Source organism: Hipposideros armiger, unplaced genomic scaffold (genome assembly GCF_001890085.2).
Source record: "Hipposideros armiger isolate ML-2016 unplaced genomic scaffold, ASM189008v1 scaffold_61, whole genome shotgun sequence".
Classification (NCBI taxonomy): domain Eukaryota; kingdom Metazoa; phylum Chordata; class Mammalia; order Chiroptera; family Hipposideridae; genus Hipposideros; species Hipposideros armiger.
In genome coordinates, this window is record NW_017731411.1 from 1,067,811 (window position 1) to 1,081,901 (window position 14,091).

The 14,091-nt window shown below is 38.1% G+C and overlaps 1 protein-coding gene across 1 annotated transcript in view; it reads right to left on the reverse strand.

Annotated features, from left to right (window-relative positions):
* Positions 1-2,131: 2,131 nt before the first annotated feature.
* The window catches only part of LOC109382182 (heparan sulfate glucosamine 3-O-sulfotransferase 3A1), a 91,761-nt gene continuing 79,801 nt past the window's right edge, over positions 2,132-14,091 (reverse strand). The window contains exon 2 of the mRNA XM_019641493.1: positions 2,132-3,009. Coding sequence (XP_019497038.1) covers positions 2,388-3,009 — 622 coding nt within the window. The 3' untranslated portion in view covers positions 2,132-2,387. The remainder of the gene's footprint in view (positions 3,010-14,091) is intronic.

A 14,091-nucleotide genomic window follows, 5' to 3' on the forward strand; every position in this document is an offset into this window, starting at 1 on the left:
TAGAAATGGAAAATTCCCATTCTGGAAGGAACTTAAGGGTATACTGACTCTAGATTTTTATACATTTTTTCTAACACCCTTATGAAATCTTAGAAGTTAGAGGGTTTTCCTGGAGCACTGTGTGGTCATTCATTTTTTTAAATAATATGAACAACAAGTCTACATGCAAGAAGAGGTCCTTTGCACTCAATTCTGGGTTTTTGTTTTTTTTAATTTATTATTATTACTTTTTAACACAAAAAGATGAAGATTGCTGAATACAATTGTTAGATGCATTTGTCTCCTTGTGCAAGCTACTTTTGCATAATACCAAGCAAGTGCTTATAAAAGAATCAGAAGCACAAACAAAATGAGTAAAGAGAAAAGATGAAAAAAGTTTCAGATGACCATCTTTCAGCTGGTAGTGATAGTTTAAGTAGAACAAAAACAAAAACATTGGAAAATTGGGGGAACAGAATGGAAGGAAGTCAGCTAGAAAAAGGGACAGGGATTTGGGTTTGTTTAACTCCCAAAGGTGGGAATTCATAAATAGAGCCAAAGATTTGGAGCAATGATGGGAGTATTTAGGAACTGAAATGATTGTTTTCCTTCGTTTTCCTGTGTTAGCCTTCTCAATAAATATTTATTTCACCTGATGCAGCCTCTATGGGAAATGTACAATTGTACTGCATATTTAAAACAAATTTAGTTTCTTTTGATTGACAACATTGGAGAAGAAAAATAATATTATTTTAGAATACTAGAGTGTCTGTCTGGTCCTTTAAATTTTGGCAGCTATAGAAAACTTCCATGAGATAGGAGATATTTTCCTCTTGGGTATAAATCTGTAATAAAATGTTGCTGACAGAGTAATTATGCATGTTTTATATATTTCGTTCATATGTGCTCCTCTCTAAACCAATTTAATTCCCATTAATGCTAATCTTGTTAATGCCCACTCAAAGAGGAAAGGAATACTCTTAATAAACGATTGATTTATTTAGCTATTTAAGTGGGGGATGGGCAGAAACAGATGGGAGAAGAGGAAAAACAACTATTTTACCCACATCTGCATTTCTGGGAATATTTTCAAAATATTAGTGACTATTAGGTTATGATTGGTATGAATAGGAAACGGAGAAAAAAATAAAGTGTCAAAGTGACAGTCCTCCACCTGTGAAAAATAAGGGCATTGTGAGATGTTTATTGATATAGTTTCAGTACTAGCTCCAAGATTGAAACAAGATATTACAAAGAGAAGCAGATTTTCTTTGTTAAAAAGGAGGTCAAGAAAAATGAGATTCATACTTGTAAGCTCTTACAGAAATGGGTATTCTTAAATTAAAAAAAAAAGAGTCTAAATAACAAATAGGTGAGTTGTGTTCCTACCACTCTTTGTTCTGTTGCCAGTGTGACTGTCCACCTTGCTCTCCATACAAGAATAGAATAATTTCTCTCTCAACTTCTATCAAGCCGAGATTTCCATATCTCAGGGTACTTAAATAAGCCAAGACTGGTTCTTAAAAGATGTGTCCAGGTCTGAGTGGTTTTCTTGAGCACAGCTATGTAGTGTGATGGGGTACCAGAGGGCTAACCCGGAACTTAGAAAGCAACAGGAACCTTTCTCTGCCCCGTCGTAGATGATCCCCAAACTAGCTAGGCATTTTTAAAGGTACAGATGCCTTATCTCCCATTCTCCTAGGAGAAGTGCCATGAAATAAGGAACAAGTGGAAGATGGGGTTTTGTCCAGGGTTCACCATCTGGCCTTAAGTTATTTAACCTCCTTGAGACTCAGTTTCCTTATCTGTGAAATGGGAATAATAATCTCTATGCACCAAGTTCTTTTACCACGTAGCAGTATAAGGATCAGAAAAGATGTTTTATTTGAAAGCACTGTCATGATTCAAATGGTGTACAAACATATGGTATTATTAATTGGGAAACAGTTTAAGAAAACGTGGGACACAGGAAAAAAATTCAAGGGATAAAAACATAAGGATAGATATGAATTTTATCTGGGCTGTGTGTGTGTGTGTGTGTGTGTGTGTGTGTGTGTGTGGGAGAGAGAGAGAGAGAGAGAGACAGAGAGAGAGAGATTTACCCTCATGATTTTCTTAAAAGTTTTAATGGCAGCTGCCACTCATACTTTATAATTATGTATATAAAACATAAAATAAAAAATTGAAAGTATTTAGATGAGTAAAGTTTTCCTTTTCTTGTTTATCCAGCTGTTTGGGGTTGGTGAAACGTGAAGATGAGGGAGGAGGTGAAAACATTCTCTTAACATTCATTGAAAAAATACTGAAACCAATATTTTCAGCACAAATATTAAACTGCCTTTTCTCTACCGATTGGTAAAAAAATATATTATATTTTGATATTATTTTTTTCTTTTTAAATTATATTGTTATCCATCCCAGCCAAAGTCGTGCCCCGTCATCTGGTAGAACTTGAGGTTGAAAGGCCGGTAGAACTCCCGCAGTCGCTGCACCACCTCGCGGTCGATCTCCGGGTGGGTCCTGCCCTTGGTCTTGCCCAGGCAATGGGGTTTGCTGCTGCCCTCGGCCTTCTTCAGGCAGGGGAAGCCCTTGGTCTTGTTGAAGTAGAAGTGCTTGTCGGTGATGATCCTCTTGAGGCCCAGGAAGTCCTGCACGCGGCCCAGCTCGCCCGCCGGGTCGCTGATGAGCCGCTCCCCGCTCACGAAGAGCATCTGGCCGATGGGGAAGTGGCGCAGCCAGTGCTCCAGGTGCTTGGCGTAGATGCCGATCTGGATGGCGCTCCACGACGTGTCGATGAGGCCCGTGGTTCTGTTTTTGAACGTCAAGCTCTCGAAGGTGGGGATGTCGGGCCTCTTGGAGAGCGTCTGCGTGTAGTCCGAGATGGCTCTGGTCACTGGGTCCCGCACCACCACGATGAGCTTGGTGTCCTTGGACATGGCCGAGATGCGCGCGGGCGCTTCCCGGGTGACAAAGTAACTGGGCGTCTTCTCCATGGTGATCTGCCCCTCCAGGGTTCTCGGCATCAGGTCCCTGGGGAAAGACAAAAAGGCATGTTAGTGTCTGAAAACTGAGCGACTTACCCTGATTTACAGAGCTCATTTCAAGGAGTGGGAGGGCAACATGTATTCCGGAGCCAGACTGTTTGAGTTGTAATTTCAGCTCTCTCACTTACTAGATGTGTGACTGCAGACAAGTCGCATAAACACTCTGCACCTCTGGCTCTTTGTGTATTTAATGGAAAATAATAATGATAATATTGATCTCATATGATTGTTGGGATGATTAAATGAGCTAATATACCTCAATAGCTTAGAAAAGTGCCTGGCACAGAATAAGTGCTATGTAATTTTTGTTTTTTATTATCAACCCACAATGCTATAAGAAAGTAACCTTGATCAAATTCTTTAGGTGAATTAGAATATTGTAATAAAAACAATTATACTGCTATGAGATAGTATTAAAATATGCTGAGCCCTTTCTGTAGTTTTCTTATAAACAAAGCAATTATATTTAACATAGTATCATAGCATACTCAAATAACACAAAATACTTTTTTATAATTCCAGAATATTCCCGTAATAAACAAGACTTATTAAATAATCCATCTTTTATCTAATTATTTGAAATGTCATCATTACACTGTTCTAAATATCTTGGTTCCCCTCTACTTTGGCCTAATTTATTGTGTTAAGTTATTATCAAGTTAGAGTATACTTTCATGTATGCCACAGTAAATGCTAACTTTCTATTGTTCAAAATGTTCTTGATCAGTCTTGTCTGTTTATTCTTCCCGATGAATGTTAGAATCACTTTGTCATGCTAAAAAAAAATCCCACTGGTATCTTAATGAAGTAGATATTGCTACCCAGTTCAAACATGCTTTCCTACTGAGAACGGATGGGTTTCAGGGCCAGTTAGAAAGTTTGAGCAAGACAGATAAAACCTATTTACTCTTTCAACTTAAGTGCACTGCCATTAAATCCACTATTTATTATATATATGCATATATACATACATATATATTTTACATATACATATTATATATAAATATATATTATATATAGTATATATATTATACATACATATGCAGTTTTATACATAATATATATAATATAACATATAATACATATTATATATATGCACTGTTTTTCTAATTACAAGTTTTATAAGAAATAGACGTTGCTCAAATCAATATTAAAATAAATGTATTTTGGGAATTTATTATGACTAAATGTGTTTTATCCTTTGATCCAGTGATAAGAAGAATCAAACTTATGAATATCCATATATAGGATTCACATGTATTTCTGAAATGAACTTTATTTGATCATGGTATATTATTCTTTTAATATAGTCCTAGATTTGATTCATCTTTATTTTGTTTTGGAGTTTTCACCTGTATTCATTAATAAGGTGTTTCTGTAGTTTTTCTTTTCATTAATAGCTTAATCAATTGTTAGAATATGAAATATCTACAAACAAAAAGAGTTGAGAAGTGTTTCATTTTTTTCTGTATCCTAGAGAAGTTTAGGTAGCAAAATAATTTTCTATTTCTTCAAAATTTGATGGGTGTCACCTACAAAGCCATCGAATGCTGACACTTTTGGGGGTGAGGTTAATAAAGGAACTAGGATCTTCAAATCTCTTTCCAATGTGTTCGTTGGTTACTGTTTTTTTGTAATATTCTGCCTTGTCTTGCATCAATTTTGGTAATTAATATTTTTCTAAAAATCACCCAGTTGACTAGTTGAAGTTATTCTCAACCACAGTTTTGTGTTTTCTGTCTCTTTATGCTTTCTAGGTTAGATTATCTTTTTTGATTCGCTGATTTGCCTTTTAGCTTTTTAATGCCCCCTTCATTCTTTTTCTAGTTATGCTGTTATTCTTCCAATTTACTTAACCGAATGCTTAGTTTATTTATTTTCTCTCTTTTCAAGTAATAAAAGCATTTTGAGGCTATTTTCCCTTTAAGTACAGACTTAGTCCAATTCCACAAGTTTTGATATGTACTGTTGACATTTTCGTAACTCGATAAATATTTAGGAATTGCCTTTTGCACTTGTTATTTCTTTTTTGTTCAGGCATTATCTAGTATTGCTTCTTTTTTAATTTCTAATTCTAATGGCTGATTTGCTGGTTGGTTTTTTGTTGGTGGTGGTAATTTTGTTATTAATTTCTATTTTGCTTTTGTAAGAAAAGAATGTACTTTATGTTATGTGAGTTTGCCTTTGTTGACTTCCTATAATTTAGTCTTATCTATACTATTTGCTAACTATATCTTATGAAAAATTTCAAGTATACACAAAAATAGAAAAATTATAACAAATCTTTTTATTTCTGGTTTCATATATATAGTTTTTAAATTAAAGTTTATTGGGGTGACAATTGTTAGTAAAGTTACATAGGTTTCAAGCGCATAATTCTGTAATACATCATCTATACATCACATTGTGTGTTCACCACCCAGCGTCAGTTCTCCTTCCATCACCATATATTTGATCCCTTTTACCCTCATCTACCACACCCTCCCCCCTTCCCCCTTACCCTCTGGAAACCACTAAACTTTTGTCTGTGTCTATGAGTTTTTGTTTCTTCATTTGTTTGTCTTGTTCTTATGTACCTTACATATAGCTTCAAAAATTAATAACTTATGACAATTTCATTTCATTCATAACTTTTTCATTTCTGCTTCCCCACCACCCCAAATGGATCTCTTTGAAGTGTATCTTAGACTTCGTATCAATTGGGTCTTAAATATTCTGGTTCCCATCTGTACTGTATCGGACACAAAATTCCTCAACATTTATGACAATCTAGGAGTACTGACACTGCCTTAGTTTAATGATGCAGGTTATCTCCTATTTTGCTTTCTTTGATGTTACAGTCAGGTTATCTTTTCTTTTCTTTTTTTTTTTTTTTTTGAAAAGAGGGAAATTATAATTAGATGTCTGATATTTGTTGCTTTTTTTTTAAAAAAATAAATCTGCAATTCCTTTTCAAAAAAAGTTTTAATGTTCCCTATTTTCCATTTCTGAAATATATCTTAAGGTCTGGGTAAGATTAAGCAAAGCCCAAGAATTCAGTGTTAATACAAGGGAGACACAAATTGTCATTACACTCTGTACAATACTGGTGCCACTGTGCAACATGGATTCACGGGTTTTGTCACTGTGTACCTCCCTTAAATGGATTTGATAAATTGGGTAGGCCACCTACTCTGGAAGCTTAGGTTACACTTTTATATGATCACCCCAATACATTTTAATTTAAAAAAAAAAGATGAGGCAGAAGGTCTATCCAGAAATTGTTGGACTATCTCAGTAAAGGACATTTGATCCCATGTGTGAACAAGTTTCAGATGGTAAAAGTAAATATCACTAAAATGATAAAAAGGGGTATTTTTTGATTAAAAAAAGTCAGCATTCTTGCTTCCTTTCCTAGAATCTCTGACTTTTAACGGCTGGACCTCATATTTTGGCCAATAAACTAGAGATAACATACTTCACTTGGGAGCTACTGGTTAGTAATCTCAGCCTTTCTTCCCTCTGCCTCTGGGGGAATGCACAGATCCCCTGCAGCCTTTCAGCAGAGATTAATGCTGCAGATTGTGCCAGGCCAGAGGAAATACTACTAATATCTTTAAAAAGGAGACCATATCTTAAATTATCTCAATAGAGTAGGGAAAATAGCTATCCAACAGAGGGGGAGTTTGAGGAGCAAATGGCTAAAATAGGATTTCAGGAGAAAAACATGAATTGCTGTCATCTACAGGGTGAGGAAAGCTGACTGGGTTAGCATGGGGTAGGATGGGGAGTCGAGGTTAACTACAAACTGCCTGCAAGCTACTTTTAAAAAGGACAAAGTGATAATCTAAATAAATCTTTAATTGAGCTTACATCATAGAAAATGTTTGATTTGCGAAAGAACTCACAACAGTATTTTAAAAATAGCAATCTCCCTTTTCATTTCTTTATTAATTTTCTTATTGCAATTTGAATTTTAATGGTTGGAAAAGAGCTCATATATCACATAAAATGAAATGCACATATAATTTGGAATACTATGTTTCAAAGTGTTTAGGAGAACTTAGAAACTGTTTTTTCTTACCTGAGTGAAGTATATACTGTGACTCTACTCTGTGTAAGGACCCAAGTCTAGTGCAATGAAAAGAACCAGCCCAGTATTATGAGAGCTTTGCAGAAATATCAGACAGGCTATGGGAACAGAAAGGTCATGTATACCATGAGAAGGTATAGGAGATTTGTCTGAAAACAGAAAAAGTTGGGGTGAGGAGCGAGAAATTCAATTGTACAATGGGAAGGATTGATCCTAGGAGGCCTTAATTTCCAGGCTAACAGTGTAGGCTATTCTAATTTCGCCTCTAAATGGTGAAAAGGATTTGAAGACATTTATAATAAGTATGGAGATAGGGGAATGGATAGAAATCAGGATTACAAGAAAAAATTAGAGAAGCTTATTTGTTTTCTCCTGAAGAAGAAAAGGATAAGGGATTTCACAAACCAAGTAAAGATTATTACAAGGTGAGTTACATACATTTGCTCTTTGTCCCTAGAAAACACAACAAGAATTCACAATTACCAAAAGGTAGAAGCAACCAGGTGTCCATATGTGGATGAAGGGATAAACAAAATGTCGGCCTCATGAAGGAAGGAAACTCTGACACATGCTACAACATGGATGGACCTTGGAAACTTTATGCTAACTGAAATTAGCCAGTCACAGAAGGGCTATATGATTCCATGAATATGGTACTTCATTGACTTCTAGAGTCGTCAAACTCATACAGACAGAAAGCAGGATGGGGGTTGCCAGGGCTTGGGCGGAAGAGCATGGGGAGTTGTTTACTGAGTATAGTTATAGTTTTACGAGATAAAAAGAGCTATGGAGAAAGATTGCTTAACAATGTAAATGTACTTAACACTACTGAATTTACACTTAAAAGTGGTTAAGATGGTAAATTTTATGCTATGTCTATTTTACCATAATTTCTTTTTTTTTCTTTTTCTTTCTGTTGATGAGAAAAAGGACTGCCTGCAGATATTCTTATTCTTTTTTATCATTATTTAAAATGACTCATTCTGTACCTTTGCTATGTCTATTTCCTTATCTGAGAGGCACTGGCTGATCCCTGCCTAGACTGTATCTTCCTATTAGGAAGGTCTTTTTTCAGTGTGGCAAGCAGTCAGTGGCTCTGGCGGTCTTAAAGGCCCTGGAGGAAGAAGAAAGGCTAAGGAAGAAAAATGCGAGTTTTTGTCCAAGAGTTGAGAGGCATGGTCAAGAGCACAATTTAGTTATTGTTGGGGCCCAACTCTGGTCCAACCTTCTCAAAAAGGAATACAAGAAGACAGGCCAGACTATAAGCTGAGCTAACGGTCTCTGGAGCTTGAAGACCCTCTGGCAAAGGGAAGCAGAGGTAGTTTGAGGCATTGTGGGGAAGAGGAAGAAAAATTGCTGAGAGACTCTAAATTCCACAATCCATCTGCATTCTTGAGAGCTAGAGAAGCAGGCTCCCCACCAGGGGCTCAGAGAGGAACTTAGACCCCAAACTGATCAAGCCAAGAGCTCTTCTGAACGTTTAAATCTGACCCCCCAGAGACTAGCTTGAAACAAAGACGTAATCAAAACATTTCCCTCACCTTAATATCCAACCCCCTCAGGCTCCTCAGGGATCCAAAGCGCACCAGACCTGGAAGGATGCTGGTGCTTAATTTACCCTCACCAGTCACCACACCCAACCTAGATCTCTGCACCCAAAGATGACTGGGGTCCTGCCTGGCAGTGAAGCATTTAAAAAAAAAAGTTTCTCCTTTAACCAAAAATGATGCAGTTTCCCTTTCTATTTCCTCCCCTGGGACAAACAGTCCTGAGTCCTTTCCAGAGTTCAAAGCTGAGGAGAGTTACACCACCCCCAGCTTCCCATTCCCAGGAAAGAGAATGACCACCGACAGGCTCACCAGGTCTGGAGAGAGGACCTGCCCTCCCGGCATCCACAGAGGCTGGAGGAAGGAAGGGGAGGGGAAAGAAGGGGGGCTGGTCCGGTTTCCCCCTCCCACAGAAGCGGGGCCACGCTGGAGGTGCAGGCAGAGAGCCTGGCTGGGGGATGAGGGACCTGGACTCATAAACAAACCCGCCTGGGCCACGAGGTGCCCAGAGGAATGGGATGGGGTTTGTCTGCCTCTCGGACTCAGACTGAGCTGGATGTCTGGTGTTGGCTGGGCCAGGGTGTCTCCATCCCCGATTTCCCTACCACAATTTATTTCGGAAAGAACTCCCCACGAAGACAAGGGCTTCAATTGCATTGATAGAATTTAATTAGACGAAGGAGTCTTTTTGGTTTTGCTGACAATTAAACGTTAGCGCAAGGTACTGAAGGAGGCTGTGGTTTTGCTTTCCTTATTAGACCAAAGGGGAACATAATAATTTATGAGATTTTTGTGGAGCTTTATGAAATTAGAAGATGAGGTTTGTGTCCTGTCTCTGCCTACTGCCAGCTGGGTGACCACGAGCTAGTCATTTAATCTCAGTTTACTCACCTAACCAAAAAAAATCCAGCCTCAGGTTTGGGAAATCTGGATTGTAAATGTATTGTCAGCATGACCATCATTATGGGGATAATTCCAAGCACTGTTCTTAAGAAAGTGACACCTAGTACTCAGAATTCCCAACTGCCAGGAGAACCCCATTCAGCGCAGATACCTGGGGCTCAGAGATGATGAGAGACCCTCCGGCATGTTCCTGGGACATCCACACATCTGTCTGTTTGAGGCTTCCTACATGTGACATGTAGACAGACACTGAAGATACCTGATTTGAAGGACATGAGCTGTCTCTATGGAAGGACAGAGATAGGCTTGCTATGGTGTGAGAGAGATGAACTGTTTTTAAGGGGAATCAATATCCTCCTATGAGGTGTGGTGCAGTTGTGCCAAGAAGGAACCCGGTAAAACTTCCATCTGATTCAAGACATTGTGCTACCTCAGTATCCTAGGGATTTTATTTTGGATTCAGTCAGGTCACTGGGATAGGTCTCTATGGGCCTACGTTTATTTGAGCAACTGTCTACGGTGTGGGAAATGTTATGGCTAAGTAGGAACCATGACAGACCAAATAACTAGTTTGTTCTTTTCTACTTGAGCCCTACATCGAGTGAGCAGTTTACTGTAGGAGCACTGAGATGACCCAGGGGGATTCGGCATGCCACACTGCTGACAGGACAGAGCTGTCTCCAGGAGCAGTCCTAGAGGCAAAGCCTCCTGGGAAGAAAAGGACGCACTGCTCTAGCACTGTCTGTACCACCACCACCACCTCCATGGTCAGGGGCACCACCCAGATGGCACTCAGCGACACCTATTCATGATGCATATAACACATCAAAAAAGTATAAAAAAGGAACCCACCTCATGTGCTTCATGCTTCTTATCCACTTGGGACATTTCCCCTGAATTCCCACTGCCCTCATACTGTCTTCCTGCTCCCACACCTGCCCGCTGGAACTGCTACTGGCTCTCTCTGGAGGTACTTCTTCCTAAAATACTATCCTTCTCCATTGTACTTTTAATAAATGGTGTTTGGTTAACTGGTTATCCGTATAGAAAAATAAATCTTAATCTTTTACCATATACAAAAATCAGTTCCAGATGGCATGCAGATATAAATATAAATGATAAAATAATAAAACTTTTGAAAATAAAATAATAAAACCTAGAAGAACATCTTAATAATTTTTAGTGGGGGCAAAGATTTCTTAAATTTCTTAAAGGAGTAGCCATAAAGAAAGTAATGATGAATTGGAATATATTAAAAACACGAGCTTTGTTCATCAAATGATACCATTAAGAGAGTAAAAAGGTAAGCCTCAGCATGGAAGAAAATATTTAAAATACATATTCTGACAAAAGGTTTGTATCCATAATATATAAAGAGTTCCTATAAATCAGTAAGTATAAAAAAAAAACCAGACAGCATAAAAGAAAAATGAGCAGAAGACTGGAACAGATACTGACTACAAAAGACAGTATCCAAATGGTCAACAAATGTATGAAAAGATGCTGAGCTTTATTAGTCATCAGGGAAATGCATGTGAAAACACAACGAATGCCATACTATATGACACGCTCACCTGAGTGGCTGATATAAAAACCATCGAGAATTCTGAGTGTGGGTGAGGATGTGGAATAACTGGTTCTCTGTTGGTTTGAGAATAAATTGGCATAATGACTTTAGAATACTGTTTGGCACTATCTACTGAAGCTGAACATGTGCATATACCATGGCCGAGCAATACCAGGGCTATACCCATTAGAAATTGTACATATGTTCACCAAAAGATATCCTCATAAATGTTCACAGTTAATCAAAACATCCCCAGATGCAAACCTGTATATCCTTCTATTTTTGAGGCCATATATATATATATATATATATATATATATATATATATATGATTTCATATACATATATAATTTTATATATATAAACTACTATACAGAATTGTCATGAATGACTCAAAATCTGTGAATGTATTTCATATACACAATGTTAACAAACACAGCCAGTCACAAAGAGGTATATACTATATAATTTCCCTTATAAAAAGTTCAAACACAAGCAAAAACTCACCTAGAGTGTTAGATGTCAGGACAAGGGGTTCCCCTTGGGAAATGAGTGACTGGAGGTGGGAAAAGAGGAGAGATGGAAATAGCCCAGTTCCTGAGCTGGGTGCTGGTTACACAAGCGTATCCGTCTTGTGAAAAATTCTTGAACTGTATCCCAGAATTTGTATCTTTTTCTGACTTATGTTACACTTCAATAAAAGTTTACAACAGATAAGGAAATTAGTGGACCAATTTTTCATATTCTTCAAGAAAAGCACGCATTTCAGAAAAGAGCATTTGCTAAACCAACTATATCTCCAATCTGTGGATATTCGGCTCCTGAAGGAGAGGAGGTTGAGCACCCCTACCTGGGGATCAGTGAGCTTCTCAGTGGCCACGCCCCCCTCACCTCAGGTAAGTTATCAAAAGAGGAGCTGCCTAACCTCTCCTCCCATGCGGGGCATTGATGCTCACGGTGCTATAAGCTCAGTGGTGTTCACAATATCATAGAGAATGTGCCTCTGTAGAGTGTGGACACATGAGCACAGTTACATCTGAAGAATGCATTATGTTTGCACATTTTATCAATTGCTTTCTCATTTAACCTTTACACAGCCGTAGGAGAGATAAGGTAGATATTATGCTCCCCATTTTATTCTGACCAGAAAGCTGAGATTCAGAGAGGCTAGTTTGTATGCGCAAGTTCCCACAGTCAGTTCATGGAAGGCAGAAGATGGTCCTAGGGCAAGGTTATCTCTATTGCATTGAATAAGAGAAAGCCTGCTGGCAAAGAGGATCAGAAAAGAATATACAGAAGATGGCTTGGATGGAGCAAATTTTACAGATGGAGAACATAAGAAGGTGAGAAAGTTATCCAGAAAGTAGCTGTGAAGATCCTAAAAGACCCAAACTGTGAATTGAATACAGATGAAGAAATTTGACTGCTTGAATGGGGGAGTTGTATAAAATTAGACTGAAAAGATGACAGCATGATTAATGGCAGTGATAAATCGGAGGCAATGCACAAATTAAAATGGGGCAAGAATAGAATGCAGGTAGTTAAATACTTTCGGAAGCTCTTCCAATACAACTCAAGCTTGAGGAGCTAAAGACCTGGTTTGATAGTGGGAAAGAAAGAGGTAGTGAGAACATGAGAAATGTTGAAGGGAGAGCTGACGCAGCTGGAGATCTGATTTATGAAGGGAGCAAAGTAGAAGTTTTCGAAGGATATTCCAATGTTTTAAAGGTGAAGAATGATAAAAGTTTGACTAAAAAAAAAAAAACAAAAAACAAAAAAAAAACAACCCAGTTATTTTGAAAAACGAAGTAGTCCCCCTCTCCCTAAAAAAAAAAAAAAAAGAAATGTACATTTTTCTTTTAGTAGAGTTGAGGCTGATTTTTAAAAGGTAGGACTTCTGCCTAAGAATTCTAATGAAGACAAACATTACTGGCTTAATTCTAAAATATGTCACAGATGGATCAGATAACTCCATGAAGACAACACAGCTTTATAGAAAGCTCAAAACTGGGGCCAGGGGCGTGGATTCAGTCTTAACTCTGCTGTTAATAAGCTGTGTGATCTTGAGTGAATCACTCCAGTTTTCTAGGCCTTGTTTTCTTCATAAGCTAAATAAGACTATTGTCCTCCATGTCTCTAAGGCCTTTCTACCTCGAAGACTCCATGTATGGTGTAGGGCTCTAATTAATTATTAATTTGCCAAATGTAAAGCTGTGCATAGCCTCACACTGCTCTGTTTTGAAGTGTGACTCCACCAATCAAATCAAAATTTTCGTGTAAATTATTAGACAGAGCACTTCATCAACAGAATTGATTTCAAACTCAATGAGGTCTGAAAGAATGCTGCTCAAATAATGGATGCCACGAGAAAGTGTTGAGGTTAGTTCCAATGAAGGCTCTTTTGGCATTTCCCTAGCACTTTGTGGCAACAGAAAACCAGGGAGTCCACGAGCTGAGTGATGCAGTGGCCAAGGAAACCCATCTCTGCTCCATGCTTCTCTGTGTCTGAAACATCAAAATAAGATGTCACAGCTGGAAGGTGAAGTTCATGGATAGGGCTAAGTGATTATGAATAACAGATACAGGGGAGCCAATAATTCAAGCTCAGGTGCCTTACAAAGAACATGATGAAGATGGAAGTAAATGAACTGTTTATTAAACATTTACTAGAAGCCAAGCTCTGATGCATTATTTCCTGCACCTCACAACAGTGAAATTATCATAATTTTACAGATGAGGAAATAGATTCAGAGAGGTAATGGGACTTGTCCAAAGATACACAGTAATGAGTGAAAGGGACAGAATGAAAATCCAGGTCCATTCATCTTTAAAACACATTTTCTTTCAACCTTCCCAGACACCTAGGCAACATCCGTGTGACTCTTTTGGTTGACGTCATTGGCCATCTTTGATATTTTGTCAAACATATGCATGTTAAAGGCACGACTTTACTATTCACCTCAGAGCGCAAATCATCCT